This window comes from Podarcis tiliguerta (assembly GCF_965153285.1).
Source record: "Podarcis tiliguerta genome assembly, chromosome: 6".
In the NCBI taxonomy this organism is placed as follows: domain Eukaryota; kingdom Metazoa; phylum Chordata; class Lepidosauria; order Squamata; family Lacertidae; genus Podarcis; species Podarcis tiliguerta.
In genome coordinates this window covers 63,223,392-63,243,379 of record NC_139539.1, presented here as the reverse complement: position 1 = coordinate 63,243,379, position 19,988 = coordinate 63,223,392, and the positions used below count along the sequence as shown (strand labels likewise).

The 19,988-nt window shown below is 41.0% G+C and overlaps 1 protein-coding gene across 12 annotated transcripts in view; it reads left to right on the top strand.

The window, feature by feature from the left end:
* Positions 1-19,988, top strand: part of LRRIQ3 (leucine rich repeats and IQ motif containing 3) — a 43,612-nt gene that overhangs the window by 4,619 nt on the left and 19,005 nt on the right. For 8 of the 12 annotated variants that reach the window (XR_014513085.1, XR_014513086.1, XR_014513087.1 and 5 more), the window contains exons 2-5: positions 4,690-4,990; positions 5,762-6,085; positions 8,612-8,745; positions 15,991-16,144. Coding sequence is in view for 8 of the 12 variants with exons in the window: in XM_083448414.1 (XP_083304540.1) it covers positions 4,727-4,990; positions 5,762-6,085; positions 8,612-8,745; positions 15,991-16,144 (876 nt within the window). In the remaining 4 variants the exon portion in view is untranslated. Of the gene's footprint in view, positions 1-133; positions 228-1,628; positions 1,654-2,931; positions 2,982-3,178; positions 3,315-4,689; positions 4,991-5,761; positions 6,086-8,611; positions 8,746-15,990; positions 16,145-19,988 lie in introns of those variants that run through there. The other 4 variants (XM_083448415.1, XM_083448419.1, XM_083448417.1 and 1 more) reach the window with 4 other exon arrangements.

Genomic DNA, 19,988 nt, shown 5'->3' with positions numbered 1-19,988 from the left:
GGAATTGGGGATATCTTTTGCAGGCAAAGAACATGCCCTGCCACTGAGATAACAGCCCTTCCCAGTGATCTCAAGGGAAGAGAGGGTGGCCTGGAATGCTGGGAGAAGGTGACAGTTGGGTGCTGAAGGGAGAAGCAGGCAGGTCGGAAGAAGAAGCCATGCAAGAGGCTTGGTCTGAGGAACAGGGCAGGACAGCACATCTGGAACCCCATACGGGCTTGCTACAGGTGTAATACAGTGCGGTGGTTTGATGCAAGTTGGTGTCATAGTCTGCCGTTACAGGCTAGGTGTGGAAATCACATTTCAGATTCATTACCGTTCTGGTCTGTAGCCGAGTGCAACCCATAGTCTGCTAGTTCTAATTTAACAACGAACTATGGTTTGCATGGAAGTTGAAGTAGCTAATTGGCCAGATGGAGAAAAGAGATTCTGGAATGCTTTCAGTGGGGAGATTCTCCCGGCACATATTTTGATGTCATTTTGGTGCCAGGCAAATACTTCTTTATTTTACTTTATCAGGCCTCTTAATTTGATTTGATCTGTTGGCTGGTGTACTTTATGTTTAGGGTATGTTTTTAGTTTGTAATGTTGTGTTTTCAAATTTTGTAAGCTGGCCTGGGAATTGAATGAAAAAAGTGTGAGGTGTGGATTTGTGTGCTAAATAAATAAAACTGAGAGGGAGAAGAATAGGGGATCATGTAATCATGAGGCTTGCTATGCCCAAGCCTGGCTTGATGTTGTACATGATCCAGATCAATGCTTTTCTTTATCCAAATTTCCAGAAGATTGTTCTTTATGCTAAGAACTGTACAGTCTGTGCGACTGTGCACATGATCATAATATTAATGCAATGTCACAGCCTCTTACCTCCCTTCCGTGGGTAACTGCCTATTGCCCTCTGGCAAGAGAGACCCACAGGACACTCAGAAAGGCTCTCACTCATCCACTAGCTTGAGTAAGAAAAGAAAGAGGTGGCATTCTCCTGGCGCTTCTTCCTCAAACCCTTAGTGCTTTTGAGATCACAGAAGGTAGATGTGGGATCCCTCCCCCCCCCCCCCCCAGCCATTACAGGAATAGAAACAGGGAAGAAGAAAAACATGCCATGAAAAGCTTCCTGAATGGGAAAAGCAGTGAGCATTTCCACAGTTTCGTATGCACATTCTTGCTCATGTCTCTCCCCCAAGCCCTCTGCTTATCAAAGGTGGGGATGAAGTTAGTACCAAGAGGGACAGAGGCTTGGCTAGGAAGCCAAGCTGATATTTGTAGACTCTTGCAATTGCTTCTTGCAATTTTCTTATGCAGTTTTCAGCACATTCACCTCTTTACCCTGGGCTTTGACACTCGAGATACATGTTTTAGGACCTACCCTATTCTGTAATTTGTTTTAATTGATTTTAATATTGTATTTTAAAAATTATTGTAACAAGCCCTGGTGAAGGGTAGAAAATAATTCTAACTAATAATGAATATTATTACTAGTAATAATGACTAATTCTAACTAATAATGACTAATAATGAATATTATTACTAGTAATAATAATCTAATTTTAACAGCAACAACACCCCTCCCTCCCCAAAAGCCAGGAATTGCAACTTACCACCATGTGTGTGTGTGAAGTTCTGTTCAGTGACAGTGAAATAGTGATTCCATAGGTGAGGGGTAGCAGCTAAGGGTGACGGTTTTATTATTATTTTCTTGCACCTCTGAAATACATACGGTAGTTTGCTTATTTAAAGACTTATACTCTTCTTGCTTTAAGCAATCATTATGCAACACAATGGCAAACGAGATTATACTTGTCTTAGCGATGGGGTAACAAAGAGGAAACATGATGCTGAACGCAGGAGAAATAGCCCCCTCTGGGAGGTATGGAACTTCTCATACAGGCCACACAGAAAATGGCTCTTGGTGATGAAGGAAGCCCTAATGCGCTGGAAAAACTAATGGTTCAGTGGCTAGTCGGTAAAGGAAGAAGTGGTTTAAATCTAGAATTTAAAGGTCCGCAGGAGTCATCTCTATTGCTACTGATAAATCATCACATTTATTTGCATGCTCCTTTTCCAAATAATTTCAAAGCAGCTCACAAAAACAGTCAACAAATCAAAACAAACACAGTCATAAATATATAAACTACATTCCATAAACACAGTATTTCACATCCACATTTGCAAGTTAACAAAAACATCCATATTAAGATTTCCCTGAACTTTGAAATGCATTCTAGGCCCCTTCAGCAGCAGGAGCAGCCTATGTCTTCAGAAGCTATGCCGTCCCAGGCTGAGTGGAAATGGGTCAGGCAGAAAACAGGGACCAGGTCTTTTCAGGGTTCACAATGGTGAAGAAGGCCACTCACTGTAAACAGCAGCAATGTTGAGTTGCCTGGAGGCAACTGCTTCCTCTGTCCATCTAGGAATAGTGACAGGTGGCTTTAAAAGAGGACTAAACAAATTCATGGAGGGTAAGGCTTTCAGCAGCTACTAGCCATGATGGCTATGTTCTGCCTTCCGTGTTGAAAGCAGTGTGCTTCTGAACACCCTTGCTGGAAACCACAAGAGGGGACAGGCTTCTCATAGGCATTTAGGTCGCCACTGAGAGGACACGATGCTATACTAAATGGACCACAGGCCTGATCCAGCAGGATCTTTTTAGGTTGGCTCTTGGAAATGCTTTTAAAACCATTTCTTGCTTTACAAATTTGCCATTGGTCAGTTGGTTTGACTCCATTCTAGCAAATCGGCTCCGTTATATTCTTTCTTCCTTTTTTTACAAACGGCCAAAGGAAAAATGAGCCACGAGCCACGTTCTACCTGGCTTGTTTGTTCTGCTAAACTGACTTATATATTTTCATGTCTCCACAAACATTTTCAGTACTAAGTGCTATGCGAGCATATGTGTTCATTTTATTTGATGCAAGTAAAATGTCCTTGCAGGGATGCGTTGGCAATCTTGATATTCGCCGAGATCTTCTTGATGTATAAATGTGTGTGGAGATCTCTTTCTATATCATTGCTCGTTTTATAATGTTGTGGCTCCTATCAGATACTTTTGCTCTATTCTTTCTTTTTAATTTTAAGAGTTGGATCAAATCTAGTCTTCGGTGGATTATAAAAGTACAAAGTGCAAATGAAAGGAAATGAAGCAGTCGTGCCCTCTGATATGGTCTCACCAGGCACAAATCCTGCAATAAAAGAAGTCTTAAAAATAAGACAGAAGCCTCTGTATGAAATCACACAAAAAGTACATGAAACCCTGGTTTTGGTCCTAACAAAAAGACTACTATATCCATCCCTTAAAATAAGGGCAGAAATTAAAGGTGCTGATGGTCTCCTTACTTTAAAAATAAAAGTAATATATTTCTGAAATTTCTTCACTAATCCAGTAAATATTAATTTGACATCTCTTTAAACCATGACAAAGCAGACTTATATGAGGTGCGTCTCCAAAAATTAATTTAAAATATAGCCTCATTTAATTTATCTCTTGCTCAGTTAAGGCTGAAGAAATCATAAATTAGTTTTCTGGCAGATCTCCAGTGACCTCAGTGGAATTTTGCCGGCACAAATATAGGTTGGATTATAGGGTAAAGGTATCTGTTTTTCATTCCTTAGCCAGTTCAGTCATGGTGCTCATTGTACAAGATAGCTTTTTAAAAGTATTTTTTTATTACTATTTTCAACATACATACTAAAAGCAGCTAAATTTCAATCTATAGCGTGGCTTATTTTCCCCAGTTTTACCCAGATCAGGGATTTGATCAACTCTAATCCCAGTAGAAAATTCAGGCTCCTTTCTACTGAACTTGTGGCTCTGTTACATACTCATTTACCTTTTAATGCACATTGGGAGTTTTCTCTGAAGGAAACGGAATAGCCCTCTTGAGCTTTAAGAAGTTACTAGTTCGGTGTAGATATTGCAGGTTTTCTAGCATTGGCCAAAGTTATGCTGCAGGAAATGGCTGATATCCCTGAGTAGCAGCCGAGTTGGAGGAAGGGCGTACTTTTACAGTCAGGTGATGGGGAGCAGCTCTGGAGACAAGGGGACATGTCATGTTGATCAAGCAGTTTTCACTGATAAGCCACATCATAAGCAAATCACATTAGTAGTGCACACCCGTATGTAGCCTCCAATTCCACTGTACCCTTTCTTTCTCCATATATGTTTATGTGTGTGTACATCTCTCTACACTCACACACACACACATCCTATACTTGGAGATTCAGTTAAACATCATAACAATAAATGTTTAAATGACACTTTCAGTGAACAAACAAAAGATCTTGTTGATGACTAGTCCCTAATTGCTTTTTTCTGAATATAAAGGTCTTGCACTGTTTCTAGAAAACACTTTGACCTAGAGTACAATTCATTGTGTTTGCCTGTATGCTTTCCAGCTTATAGGTACACTGTTTTTGTTTTCATTACATTATCCATTTTTATTGACACAGTTCCTTAGTGTTTTCTGTTATTGTGATAACATGGAAAAAACAACAGAATTTTGCACTTGCTTACATGTTTTCAAATAGTCTGTTAGATTTCTTTCTTCCCTCCTGCCTTCCCTGTTGCTGCTAGTCCTTTAATGGAGCGGGGGGTGTTGTCACAACCAGCTGGATATTTCCTTAGGGTACTTGAAGTTTTTCTTTTGAAAGTTGAATAAATGTAACCTACTGTGTAATCTCTCCCCCCCTTAGATATCTCATGGATAAACTGTAAAAGAGATCAACAACCATGGAGGAGGAATTTGCAAAATACCTTGTCTCTGCTTCTGAAAATTTGCTACTCCAATATGGGCAAACTGCCGATCAAAAAGATGCAAAGAAGTTGCGAAATCTCGTTATGGTCAGGATACGCACTCAGTATTTATGCAATCTAAAAGAGATGCAGTACTGCGTTTCACTTAAAATATGTGATTTGTCTGGAAATTTCATTGTGAATATTGATGCACTTGAGTCTTGCACTAGTTTAATTAAACTGGATCTTCATAACAACCAGGTGAGCAAATTTTTAAAAATTAACATACAAAGTATGGTTTGGGGAAACTAGCCAGTTTTTGTATTTGTTCCTGTAGGTTCTTGATGCAGGCTTAATTTATGCTGCAAGAGCTTCCACCGTTTACTATTTTTGATTCTAACAATAGAGAGTGTTTGTTTGTCTGTGAGAGGTGGGGCTGGAGAGAGAGCTAGACCCATCGTCCTCTGTTTCTTCCGGTCATTATTGCAATAGAAATGTGGCCTTTTCAACATTGCCAAAATTGTATTTCTCACGATACCTAATGTATGAAATTAGCTGTCTGAAGAACTATAAGTTGTATTCTGAAATATTGATATTAAGGCCCAAAATGATGTCATCATTTTCATGATGGTGGGAGTCAGGTGGGAAAACTATTCCAGTTTCCACTTTGAGTGTTTGCTTATTTTCCACAACATCCCCCCCCCCCCCCAAGGCTGGAATTTTACCTTTTACTTTTGAAGCACTCAGTTGAGATTCTCATGTTCACTTGCTCCAAAGGATACTGCGTTGCTCCCTCCTATTGAAGTGAATGGGGGAATCCCAGTCACACATCATAGCACACATGCATCTCGGGACCGGGAGTGTTGTCTTTGATATATAAATAAAAATATGCAGATGATCATTGACTGGGCTTATTCTCTTCCTTGGCTGAGGAAGCAATTTCGGTTTGACAGGTTACTTACACTACATTTTCCACAATGTAATTTACCTTTTTCTCCTTTCTTTCAAAATTGTGTTTCAATGCTGTTTCAGATAGAAGAGCTTCCGGGTGCAATGTTTTGGGTAAACATGGCAGGACTTCAACTTCTGTATCTTCATAATAATAGCATTTCAGCACTGGAAGATGTGCATTCGTTATCTTTCTGCCCTAATCTGATCGCTCTCACCTTGTTCAACACGCCACTGTGCCTGAAAATCGCATATAGGCATATTGTTGTTAACAGCATCTTTTCACTCAAAGCACTGGACTACTATGTTATTTCTGATGAGGAAATAATAGAAGACTGGAGGCTTCCTGAAAAATATAAACCCTTTACACCTAGCTTTTATATTGATTTTTGCCCTACTTCTGGAAAGGTAAGTTATCTAGTTGTTGTTTGTTTTAAGGCATGCATTAATAGGAATAGTAAGCTTCAAGTATGTCATCATAATCTGTAGCCATTAGCTGAAATCCAGCAAGCACAATGGAGCATTCCAAGTTCTTTGCCTGCCAGGAACCTTGTGTGCAAGTATTCATTATTGTGGCAAATCATCATGGCTTGTAGTTACAATTATTGTTCATCAGATAATCCTAAAAATAATGAATGTTTTCATAAATTTAAAGCATCTGAATTTTTATCTGTTTTGAATTAACAGAAACATTTAGAGATGGGAGAAACAATGGTTTCACAGGTGCTAGGACTAGAATTCATGTCTTTGTTTAGTTACACAATTTTGATTCTTTCCTTGGCTCAGTGAAATGTTCCAAATGTAAAAACATTGCCTTCCTTCATTGAAGCCAACATTGAAAATATGCCTACAAAATGTGACTAGGCTGCATTTTTCTTTTTACTAGCCTGCTAAGATGCTAGTAGCATGTGCCTCGGTGCTGGCTTCAAAAGAGCCCCCTCTTTAACAGCTGGCATGGAAATACATGAAGTTAGCTTCGTTTCAGACTAGCAAAAATGAAATGCCTTCTGCAAAACAGGCTGGCGGGGAAGGGACAGAGACAAGAGAATTGTATTCCCTTCCTCTGTAGCCAGAATGGAAACAAATCCAACTGGTGGAGGAGGAATGATGCTCACTCACCTGTATGGAATTCCTAGTCACCTGTGGATACCAGGCAAATTGTTCAATGCAATGCTGGCTGAAACCACTTAGTTTACAAAAGAAATATGCTTGGACTGATGTGCTTTCAATGGTAAGATCTGCTTCTAGGATCCCTTTCTGAGTCCTTTGGTTCTCGTAAATCAGACCCGGTTCACATTGCACAGTAAGAAACCTGAGAGAGAGAACCGATAGAAATGGAGAGTATTAAACTGGGGCCCAGAACAGCATCCCTACTGGGGATTGGACTAGATCAGGCATCCCCAGACTTGGCCCTCCAGATGGTTTGGAACTACAACTCCCATCATCCCTAGCTAACAGGACCAATGGTCAGGGATGATGGGAATTGTAGTCCCCAAAAACATCTGGAGGGCCGAGTTTGGGGATGCCTGGACTAGATGACTCCAACTCCACAATTCTATGATTCTACTGTAACATTTAGAAGCTTTAGCGCTACCAGCACCTGTCACATGATTATACCTGCCCCCGGTCTGCTATCCTGCTGGTGGGGGCAGCAATGTGATGCTTGTCCTCACTGGCTAACTACTAAATGTAGAGTGGAGATGTGAAGAACTCTCCAGAAAGGATGAATGTTGTTTCTGTCCGATCCAATCATAGAGGGATTTACGATCTTTTGTGAGCTCAATTACCAAGCTTCAAATAAAGACAGTTCCTTATCAGGTATGAGATATACCGTATTTTTCGTCCCATAGGACGCTCCGTCCCATAGGACGCACCTAGTTTTTTTGGGGGGAAATAAAGGAAAAATTTTTTTCCTTTATTTCCCCCCCAAAAGCAGGTCCGGGAAACCGAACCAGGTCGAGGAACAGCGGGGTGGCGGCGCTGCGCCTCCCTGCTGTCCCCCAAGCTTGTGGGGCTGGCCAATGTCTGCCTGGCGTGAGGGGCGCCCTGAAGCAGAGCGCCCCTCGCGCCAGGCAGCAGGCTGCTATCCGCAGCGTGGGGAGCGCTGCAGGGAACTCCTGGAGGGCTCCCCACGCTGCGGGTGTCTGCCTGGCGTGAGGAGCGCCCTGAAGCAGAGCGCCCCTCGCGCCAGGCAGCAGGCTGCTATCCGCAGCGTGGGGAGCGCTGCGGGGAACTCCTGGAGGGCTCCCCACGCTGCGGGTGTCTGCCCGGCGCGAGGGGCGCTCTGCTTCAGGGCGCCCCACCCGCCGGGCGGCAGGCTGCTATCCGCAGCGTGGAGAGCCCTGTGGGGACCTCCCGCAGGGCTGCCTAGGGTGCGGACGTGTTCCCGAAGCGCCGGGCGCTCTGCTTTCAGGGCGCCCGATGCTCCGGGAAGGAGGCTGCTATCCGCAGCCTAGACATCCCTGCGGGACCTCCCGCAGGGCTGCCTAGGGTGCGGACGTGTTTCTGAAGCGCCGGGCGCTCTGCTTTCAGGGCGCCCGACGCTCCGGGAAGCAGGCTGCTATCCGCAGCCTAGACATCCCTGCGGGACCTCCCGCAGGGCTGCCTAGGCTGCGGATGTCTTCCTGAAGCCTGGAGAGCGAGAGGGGTCGGTGCGCACTGACCCCTCTCGCTCTCCACGCTTCAGCAAAAGCCTGCATTCGCCCCATAGGACGCACCCAGATTTCCCCTTCATTTTTGTAGGGGAAAAAGTGCGTCCTATAGGGCGAAAAATACGGTAATATTTACTGGTGAAAACTAAGGGGGCAAGTGTTGGCCAGTATGCCTGATCCATAACATAAAATTATAAAAGTGCATGATTTGTTTATTTTGTTTGGGTGGGGGATACGTTTTAATGTATGTTTACAGAAAATCCTCATTATTTGTTGTTTGTAGGAAACTACATTTCAGGAAGAAATGGAAATGGTAAAAAAGATAATTTCCAAAATCAATTACATCCTATCTTTTCATTCGCCAGTCCTGATTATTCAGAAATGGATAAGAGGATATTTAATTAGAAAAGTATTGTGGTAAGGATATTTTTGCTTAGTTTTAATCAGGAGCTGTTTTCATGCAGGGCAGAGTAGCTAATTTAAGCTGACTTTTCAGCCATCTTACTGTACACAAATAAATATGTCTGCAATGCAACATAGCAGACATTACAAGCTTTCTCGAAATGGATGTTTGGGCGTAGTTATATGTTGGGACAGTTTAATTTTAAAAATGTTGTACGTAGGGAAACTGTTCAGCAGATGGCTCATAACTTAAAGGGGCAGAGTTACTGCTTCCTTGATCTGTCAAGTGGTTTTTCAGTCATGCATTATTTCAGTAATTTGGGGAGCAAGAGTGTGCAATCCACTTCTCATTAAAAGACCCAAGGCAAAGCATACACTAATTTTAATAGTTTTTGGACTATTGCATCCAGTATATCTGGAGGTTATGCCATTAAAAAACCCCACTGCCACTCTGATTCTAAACATTTGCAGCAGCTTCTTGCTACAACACGGAAGTAATGTCTTCTTGCTGGTGCACCGTTATAGTTTGTGACATTGAGCTGGGAAAACGTTTGGTGTATATGACAGCATTCTAACCCCTTTTTGTACTAAGATATTTGGCTTCTGGTCTGAACACTGGACCTTTCATTGTATAAACTGATCTTTGTTTTGCAGACGGGAAAGACATATTGTACAGAGTTCTTGGCTGTAAGTGTATGTAGGGATAAAAAATGCATTTATATTTATACAGAGCTTCCTATGTGATGCTGAGCCTTGAGCATAGCAGGTATTCTGTTTTCTACATAGGCCTAAGTTCCAATTATATCTTGTAAGTTCTTATAAATTCTGGCTCCTTGTTGTGGTAGTAGTACCGACTCTGGAGCTGGAATCTATGGAAATTCACAACATAATTTTTAGTAATTTTTCAATTACTGGGCTCAGGGAGTGGCTAACATCAAATATGTAACATTGGTATAAAATCAAACAATAATTAAATTACCTCCTAAAAACAAGTCAGGATCAAATTAAAATCTAATTAGATGACTTTCCGCAGGATTAGGGTTGGGAACAGTAAATGTTCATCAGGCCCAACTATTTACGCTGTTCTTATATGGGTCTGTGAGAAGTAGATATTCTAGAAACATAAGTTTCTGTTCATTAGTTTCTATTTGGCCACTATATTATTTGGAACTGTGTGGATAGAAGCAAGCTATAGGTAATCTAAAACATTTTGTGCCTTCTGTTTTTTATCTTTGTGGTGTTGCAAAAGCAGCAGAAACTCCTGACTCTTTATTCCCCTTGAATGAAAAAATATATGTTATTGAACCTTAAATATTTGCACAGTATTTGATAACTTAACACACCATTGCCTTCACAGTCTTCCATAATAGCTTAAATGATGTCACTGAACGTTGTAAGAATATCGTACATTATTGCAAACACTTGGATTGTATGACAATTTTGGAATATGAAAAGCTTTTAAAAAAATGTTTCTCCCATCATGGAGGGTTTATTTCATCTAATTATCACAAGCTTGTAGTGGTTCCCAGTTTTATAACCTCTAATTATTAAAAAAATACGCTGTCATTCAGATGTGTGCATGAAAGTGATATTTGGTGTGTGGAAACATATATAGGACATTGCAAAACAGATTATAAACACATAGCAAGGCATCAAAGGCAAATAAATATAGAATTAATCAACAGTGGCATTCTACAGCTAAAGCGTAGATTAACATATGCACAGAAACAATTGATCATTTAGACAAATTTGTCAGAGCTGAATAGCTGCACTATATAATATTCCAGAAATAAGTGTCACTGCCATTAACTTTTTTCCTTTCATGTAGTCTACACACAGAATTTTAAGGAACCTATTAGATGTTGTAATATTGCACTATGGAGTGCTTTGCAGCTCCCCTCCCCCAACAAAGGCTGTTCTGCAGGGTCCCCCAATACTTTGTAAAAGATTTTAGGGTCACAGGTAGAAGGAAGAATGGGCAGAATTTGCGTCTCCTTCTCTTACATCAACTGATGCCTCCACTGGGTCAACAGCTAGTGGAATAACAGCAATAGATTTCACTTTAAAATTTCACATTTTGAACATGTGTAAGCTGCAGCAATGCATACTGTAAAAGCTTATACAGTGGTACCTCGGCTTATGAACTTAATCCGTTCCAGAAGTCCGTTCTTAAACCGAAGTTGTTCTTAAACCGAGGCGCACTTTCCCTAATGAGGCCTCCCGCTGCCGGTGCCCTTCCACCATTCAGATTCCGTTCAGTAAAGTTCTCAAACTGGGACACTACTTCCGGTTTTGCGGAGTTTGTAAACCAAATTGTTCTTAAACAGGACTGTTCTTAAACCAAGGTACCACTGTACTGCTAGTGTATAGTGACGGATAGGAAAAGTTAACACTCTACACTGCAAGTTTTTGTTACAGGTTGCATTTGTTCTTATTCTCAAATTTTGCTCCTTAATAACAGCTGGAAAACAATTGCTGTTTGGTTTTCCCTGTTGCTGTTGTAGATGTTGTGCCGACGCTGTGAACTAGCAGAGTTCTAGTGTTGGACCAATCAGGGCTACATTTTCTTTGAAATGAACACTTTTCACAGGGTGGCAAATTCTCTTGATTTCTAGGGAGACAAAGAATATCCTTTAAAATCTGAAATGGTGTGGACTGTAACCAACTTAACTGTTTAAGGTGGCTGAGGGATTTCTCCCCTCAAATATGACTGTCCTTAATCTCTTTATGATACACACACTACTGTGCACTTGCAATCTTTTCACATAATGTTTCAATCAAGGAATTTAAGAATTGATGCTACCTTATTAAATCCAATATTAAGCTTCTGTGAGCATAGTTGCCAAATTGCACACACATGTCCAGGGAAGAGAGCAGCAAAATACTAGCATAACTGGAGCTGAGGACACCTTTGTACGTGTGCTTGCCATGACAAGACTTAGGTTCTTAATATGCTTGGTGTTCTCCATTGTATGTGCAAACACCCCCCCCCCAAACTTCTGCAGGAAGTGAAACTTTTAAAAGTATTATGCTACCTAAAGTGGCTGCAGCAGAAGTGCATTAGTATACATGATGGGGAACAATATGCATAGTAAAAGTTCACGGACTTTGTTGCTGTAAATGCACGTGCCTAAGTGATGTGAATGACTAACGGAGATATTTCAGATGTTAAAAGTTTTCTTTGGTCTTTTCAGTGTGATATCTGAAAGAAAGTATATTCTCCAGGGTATTCTGCATTCATGTCGTGGGTGCACTACACCCCACACCAGATGATGTTAAATTCATGCTTAGCATCATAATTTCTAAGATGAAAAGCACTGACTTGTGCCTTTGTATTATTTGTACACAGATGGTGTTCTGTGAAGCATTCAGCAAGCAAGCAAACCACATCTGTCAAAACACTCTCCATCAATTCCAGCATCTTGTGCTGAGTAGCAATTGAAAGGTTGTCAGTTTAGATCAATGATTCTCATACCACGTTGGGTTGACTGGTCATTTGTACGGACTGAAAAGCCCAACTAGCTCAGGAGCTGCAGGTAGCTCATTTGAGCAGTTCAGGAGCCGTTTCTTGGCTGGCTGAGGAAGTGAATGATGAAGTCCACTGTAAGGCTATTCTGTAGGAACAGTCTCTTGAATCTCCTTTCCTCCCACTTTCAGTCACATGCAAGGACTGACGCATGCTGGAACTCCTCCCCAGAGGAGGAGGGGAAAGTAATGGTAGGACTATGATAATCCCTTAGGGCCTTTAAACTGGCCTGTAGGAGGAAGGGAAGAAGCAGTGGTAGTTATGGAAGGGGACTGATTGGTTGGAAGAGAAAACAGTAGAGCAAAGAAATGCTGTGATGGGGACAAAGTGAAATATGTCCTATTGTGGGACAGCACTGCTTAGCACTGTAGCATCTCTGTAGTTCTAAAGTTTTGTTTGTTTTTCTTCTTTGGAGACTCAGAGCACACCTGAGGTCCATGTATTTGTGCTATCTATCTACATATCTTGTTGCTTAAAGCAACACTGAATATTGACAGCCATCTTTGTTTTGATACACACAACCATTTGGCATGAAAAGTGAAAGCTACTTTAAAGATAATCTTGTCAAGCTGTTACTCTGATGAAGAGTGACAGACTCTGCATCATTTTGGCAGACAGGTCAAGTTTTCTTTGGGGAAGTGACAATTTTCCTTTTTTTTTCAACTAATGAAAAGTCTACAAAATGCATCTTCTCTGAGCCAAATGTATTTTGAAGAGAGAGTGCATCGAATATGAAACATAAAATGCATACCTTTACATATTGGCACCATGGTATGCATCCACAGAAAACCTGTGTGCTGTTGAAAAGTTTAAGAAAAATACAAACTTGAATGTCTTTCAACAGTGGGATATTAGGAAGATTTCGATGGCTTTGCAGGCATATACACCAAAACAAGTGTTTTAAGATCCAAGTAACAATTTCTTATAAGCTGGATATTTTTGGTACATATCATAGTGTAATACTTATATAAACTCTACTAATTTGTGAAAACTAGCTTTTCAGGAATAGCAATAGTTGCATTTGAGTCCATTGGCACTTGGCTGCAGAGGACTCCTTAGAAGATCTATAGCTGTTAGATTATTATGACCCTGTCAGGGGTCTTCTCTAAGTAAAAGTTGCTGATACTACTCCCTAGCCCTTGGGCTAAGGTTAAATAAATAAGTGATGGGAAAGGACATTTGAAAATTGACTCTCAGTACACTGTGATATCCATCAGAATAAGTTCAGGCATCATCTCAAGTTACTCAATTCTATATCAACTAGCTAAGAATGAAGCTGAGAGCTATAATAAATAACAATACATAGTATTTAGAGTGTTCAAAACACTTCACACACTTTTCAGCAGCCCTGTAAATTGTTGTCCATATATTATTGTTCCCATATTGAAGGCTGGAGGAGAAGTGAATCTCAAAGGTTTGAACATTGATTTAACTGGCTAACATAAAAATGTAGAGTTTGGATTGGATGCAGGACTTTAAAAAGTCATTTGCAAAAGAACTTGCATGTGTACTTGCTTTTTCAGAATTTTATGCACAAGCTTCTTAGCATTCTAGAAAGAAAATGCTAAGAAGGGGCTACAAAGACTTAATAATTTTTCAGGAAGAGATTAAGTCTTCTTAATGCCTAAACACATCATAGCATAGTTGCATTCTGCTAATAGATGTTCAGAGCATACACCTTACATATTTCTCCTTCATGCTTATGCATTTTACAGCTTATTAATAGCCTCTAGTATATAATACTAAAAATGTCAGTGCCTCTCCAATGTCTTCAAAATAATTTCATTATTATGTTAATATGAAGCCCTCTGTGGATAATGTTTTGTCAATCTTTTTTAAAAGGGACTGTATGTTACATTATAAAAATTGTATGCTTAACTCTTTCTAGTTGTTAAGTAATTACCATGACCAGCTCCATGAACTTTGAAGATCACTTTCAAATTGTTTTGCCTAAGATTTACCCCATTTTTGTTTTAAAATCATGGAGTTGGAAGGGACCATAAGGGTCTTCTAGTCCAACCCCATGCAATTCAGGAATCTTTTGCCCAACACGGGGCTTGAACCCATGAACTTGAGTTAGGGTCGCCATGTGTTCCGAATTTCCCAGACATAGAGGAGATTCGGCCGTCGGAAATAGTGTCCGGGCAGAAATCACTGAAATGTCCGGGGGGAAAGCTCAGCAGCTTTGAGCAGAACTGAAAAAAGCTCAAGAACTTTTCTCCTACCCCCACCAGGCAACCCTACTTGAGTTTAAGAGTCTCATGCTCCACCGATTGAGCTACCCCACAGGCACCAAGACTTCATAAGTTTCTGAGTCACTCTGTAGTCTTCTCTGTCTGGAAAATTCATGGCTATCTTTTATCTCTCTGAAAAAGTGAAACTAATCTGACTGGCAAAATGTCCAGTTTTGAGCTTGAGAGGCGATATGTGTAGAGATATGTAGGGACCTTTCATTTTGATTGACATGTCTAGCGTTAATCACAGCGAATTACTGTATTTTTTGCCCTATAGAACGGACTTTTTCCCCTCCAAAAATGAAGGGGAAATGTGTGTGCGTCCTATGGGGCAAATACAGGCTTTTGCTGAAGCCTGGAGAGCGAGAGGGGTCAGTGCGCACCGACCCCTCTTGCTCCCCAGGCTTCAGGAAGCTCTGCGCAACCCTCCGGAGCCCGGCGCGAAGCTTGCGGATAGCATTTTTTTTTCTTTATTCCCCCCCCCCAAAAAAAAACCCTAGGTGCGTCCTATGGGGCGGTGCGTCCTATGGGGCGAAAAATACGGTATTTTCCCAGGGTACTCCAATCCCAGTTAGAACTGATGTTTTCATTGTCACATATAATATGCTTAGGAAAGAACAGCAGCATTTTTTAAATTCAGTCTGCAATTCAGTGCACACTTTCTTGAGAATAAGACCCATTGAATTTAGTGAGACTGACTTTAGAGTAAACATGCATAAGACTGCACTCTTATTCTCTCTGATCATAGTAAAATGTGCTTTGCTGAGATATGTTTGAAAATATACATCCCATTCCTTCTTTAAAACTGCATAGTCCAATCCATAGATCTTCAGGCATAATCATAATTGTGGTCTCCTCCTTCTTCATACCACTAAATGCATGTTTGAAGAAGATGACAGGCTCCACCTCCTTTCCTTTCCCAAGCAAGTAGCATTCAGATATCATAACATGGTACAGCAGTATTTTGTGCTCTTGTGAGTCATGTGTACTCTCATAGACTGTTTCCTGATGGAGAAAACCCACATTAAATTTAAGCTAAGCTTGAATACAGTGATCCTTTCAGCTTTTCTTTAATTTTAGACAGCTAACCACACTTTTCCTATTCTTTTTTTCAGCGTCTCTACAGGGCTTTATCAGAGATTTTGTTCACATTTATCTGTGACAAGTTTCAGCAAATTCAGTAATATACATATAGTGACAGAGATTGCAATCCTATCCACACCTACCTGGGAGAAATCCCCATTAATGATCATGGGGGCATACTTCCAATACTGAGAGGATGAATGAGATCATGAAATTAAAATTAAGGAATTTGATCTCAGTGTTTTGTCAGTCACATTTTGATGCAACGTACACAGTTTATTTGTCAACAACATGAATAATGCTTTGGAAAATACTTAAAAATAATTAAGGCACAATAAGAGCTGTGTTTATCATCACTACCTTGCTTTGAATTTTCACATCCTTAAAATAAATTTGCTAAACCTTTGTTTCTTACAGCCTCGTTTCTATGCAAGATGTTCTGCGATATAAACGTTACATGAGAGGTGGAGTAAAGCTACCACCTTTAGGATCTGATAGGGATGCGAAGCAGACAGCTTTGACTAAGATGGAACAGCGTGCGGAGGTCAAAACGCATGCACCTGGAATCACAGTAAGTGTGCTATTTATATATTAATTTGGAAGCTAGGGTTGTGCATCAGATTTTCCCGAGGCAAACTGGGCATATTCGGCAGGATTTAGGTGTCGCCTGAGTTGGATTGAGATAGTTATGGATCGCTGCAGGTCGGGTTGGGTGGCCCAGAGTGATCCAGAACTGTTAGGCATCAAGCAGAAAGGAGAGGCAGGCATCATGTTGGAAAACCCCATTGAAAGGCTGAGACATACCTGGCCAAAAACTGCATCGTCCCAGGAGACGGTAGGAGCCCAATGATGCCCCACTTTCCCGCTTGCCTGATGCCCCTTGCCTGAAGCACCATCCTGCAGGATTATTGCAGAGGCATCAATCTTGCTGCTGAAGGAAAGCCACTTGCAAAGCAGCAACCCACAGACTTGCACCCCCTTAGTTCTGAGTAGGGAGAAGGAGAGGCAATGCCTCCTTCCCTCGTGCTCGCTGCCTGCTGTATGTTTAATTGGGGTTTTAAACAATTAATTAAGCATTATCCCTCCCCCTGAACTAATTTGGAACCAGGTCTAGGTTGGGCAGATGGTGCCCAGCTTGGCCTGGTGTGGGTTGGCCTGACAGACACCCTTTTCCTTCTCCATCAGGGTCATAAGTTGCAGACAGCTCTGTCAAAAACTACAGGAGAGAATCTGAATTTTACATTTAGCAGCAAGAATCATTCTGTGGATCCAAGGAAAATCAGTAGAACCCTGGGAAATTTGTCTATATTTGATTATAAGGAATTTACACTTGTAAATTCTGTATACCTTGTACAGATCTATTAGACATGTGCTCCGAATGACACTTTTTGGGCAACATTGTATCTGGTATATGATGTTATTTTTACCAGTACAGAAGCAAGGCAGTGGGAACCCTGGAAGATTCAAATTAAGTACAGTGGTACCTCTCGTTGTGAATGGGATCTGTTCCGGAATCCCGTTCTCAACATGAAAAGAATGCAACCTGCAGCGGCGCATCTGCGCACACATGGGTTGTGATTCGCCGCTTCTGTGCATGTGTGTGACATCATTTTGCATGTCTGCGCATGTGCGAGCGGCGAAACCCGGAAGTAACCCTTTCTGGTACTTCCGGGTTGCCGCGGGACGTAACCTGAAAGAACGTAACATGAAGCGGATGTAACATGAGGTATGACTGTACAAATTTCACCATGACAATGGGATCCCAAGAATGACCTCAGAAAGCAGTTTTGAAGGGTAACCAGTTTGACAGCATCTTCTCAGTCCTACACTTCTGCACCATATACCGCTTGTGGGATTACCTTTCCCCCCAAACTCTTAAGTGCAGGAGGTACCAAGTTACCACCTCAGAAGCGAGTAAAGGTGAATATGGCTATGATTACTTGTAGGGTTGAGAGCCTTGTGGAATCCAAATGCCCTGACCAGGTATAGTTCTCATTGAACTGAATTCTCAGACACTTACAATTCTTAATCTGTTCTATATTTATACAGTGTATTTCCACTTATGTAGGTGCGAACTTTTAGCAGACAAACCATCTTAGTTTCAGCATAGCTCAAGCTAAGGAATTCCTTTTCACAAAATAATTCAAGGTCTCTGAGAAAATGTCTCATAAAGCTTGCGGCTAAGAATTGTAGGAGAAAAGTGCTGAGGCCCTTGAAGATCTGGGGGCAATGTTATTTATATGAAAATTGAAGGGGGAAAAGTGAAGGAGGCTAGCAGATATCCCTGTCTTGCATCCCTTGAAGTTGGAATCACCTTGTTGAGGTCACCATTAAAGCCAGCTCACCAATCTGAAAATAAAGAGTTTCAATTAAAATCCATATTTTCTTGTCAGTACTTGTAGTGAGCAATTAAAGCCCAAGTCCCTCTCTGTGTATCAAACCCAAAGCCAAAGATAATGTTAGTATGTTTGAAGGAAGCAAGTTGTGTGAGTGGAGCTTGTAGTATAATGTTGGTCTTGCAGGTAAGCATATCTGATACTGCTCACATTTTTCATCAAGATTCTTTGGTCTAAGGAAATATACATTTATAGCTAATCTTATATACTTGATCATTTCATATTTTTCAGATATGATTAAATATGTTGCATAATGAATCTAAATACTCTGCAAAGGGTTTTCTGCAGAATTTGCTGGTCTGTGGACTGCAGTTTGCTTAGTAGTCATTAGGACTCAGTGAAAAAATATACTGTATTTAAATTATTATTATTTTTTAAACAGACAAAATGAGAGTTTTGACCTACCAGATGCAATCATACAAAGTCGATTAAAAAAAAAAAAGCATATACAAGCGTTTTAGATTATTTTCTTAAGTCTTAATTCTTTCCTTTTATTTGCTTTTTCAAAACAAATACTAGCAGTCTGTTTGGAGAAACTAGCAGAACAAATTTCAACATTGATATGTCTAAATTACATCCAAAAAATAAGAGCAAATATTATTAAAGCAATGTGGCAGCAATCTGTGTTAGAGTGGATGTAACAAAAGAAAATGGCTTGTTCCATCGCTAGGAATTGCAATGATATATTTTAAATTGACATGAAATGGTTTCTGATAGGGTGGGCAACATCTGCTTCCACTTTGTGTGATAGTGGCCTGTGGCTCCAATATGCAGGCATCATTGCGTGAGCATACAATTCAGATGTATGCCTCTCCATAACTCTGTTAGGAATTCGCTCTCCACGCTCCCCCCCCCCCCCGTCTTTCCTTAAGCACTAAGCTACTGAGGAAGACAGTTTCCTCTTATTAAAAGCTTGCCCTAGTAGAAATCTCACAATCAAATTTGCACAGTTGTGTCATGGGGTGCTGCAGGGTGGTATTCTATCTTCCAATGTTTAACGCCTACTTAAAGTCATTCATCAGGGAATTTTGGGGCGAGGTGTCACCACACTCATCTCTATTTCTGTATAACATCTGGATTAGGAGAGACTGTGCAGGCCTGGACTGGGTCTGGATGCAGAGGTGGGCTGGATGAGGAGAAATAAGCTGATTTGAATCCTTGGGATCTTTGGGTGAGTGATTCTTGTGTCAGAGAAATTGATCAGTCGCCTGTTCTGAATGGGTTTTCACTTCATCCGAAGGAGCTAGTTCAGACCTTTAGGGTGGTCCTTTATCCAGATTTGTCGCTAGCCTTGGGGGCTAGAAGTTGCTTTTACAGGCTTCAGCTGGTAAGACAAATGCCAACATTATTGGACCAGGTTAGCTTGACCACAGATGCACTGGACTACACCTCACATCATCCTTGACTATTGGCTATACTGGCTAGGGCTGACGGGACTTGTAGTCTGCAACACATGGTGGGCACCAGGGTACAGTTGTTTTGTTTTTGCAGCTATGCCTTGTTAAATTCTGGGTCTGCCTTTCTAATGTTTCATGAAGTTTCCATTCTGTGGAGTATTTGTAGATTTTAAAAACCACCTTGCTTGTGCTCATGGATTTGTCTCACTGGATTGAGACAAAACATTTCTTATGAATTTAACTTTCATAGGTCTAAGCAAATCCTCTCAATGGTCTAGGACCGGCACATTGTATTTGGTCATACAAGTGATGTAGAAATACTGACATTTAACAGCCCTTTTACAGATTTCATAGTAGGTGAATGCAAGCTGAATTCCAGTAAATATCCATGCAGTACATAATAGCTGCAAGAGTCTGCATTAGCTCAAATAAGAGATTAATTTAATGATAATGAAATCCATTGATCATTAATCTAACAATCAAGGGAACTGAAACTATTTCCTACTCACAAACTGCAGCAACAACAACAATAACAACAACAACAATTTATTATTTATGCCTCGCCCATCTGGCTGGGTTTCCCCAGCCACTCTGGGCGGCTTCCAGCAAAATATTAAATACA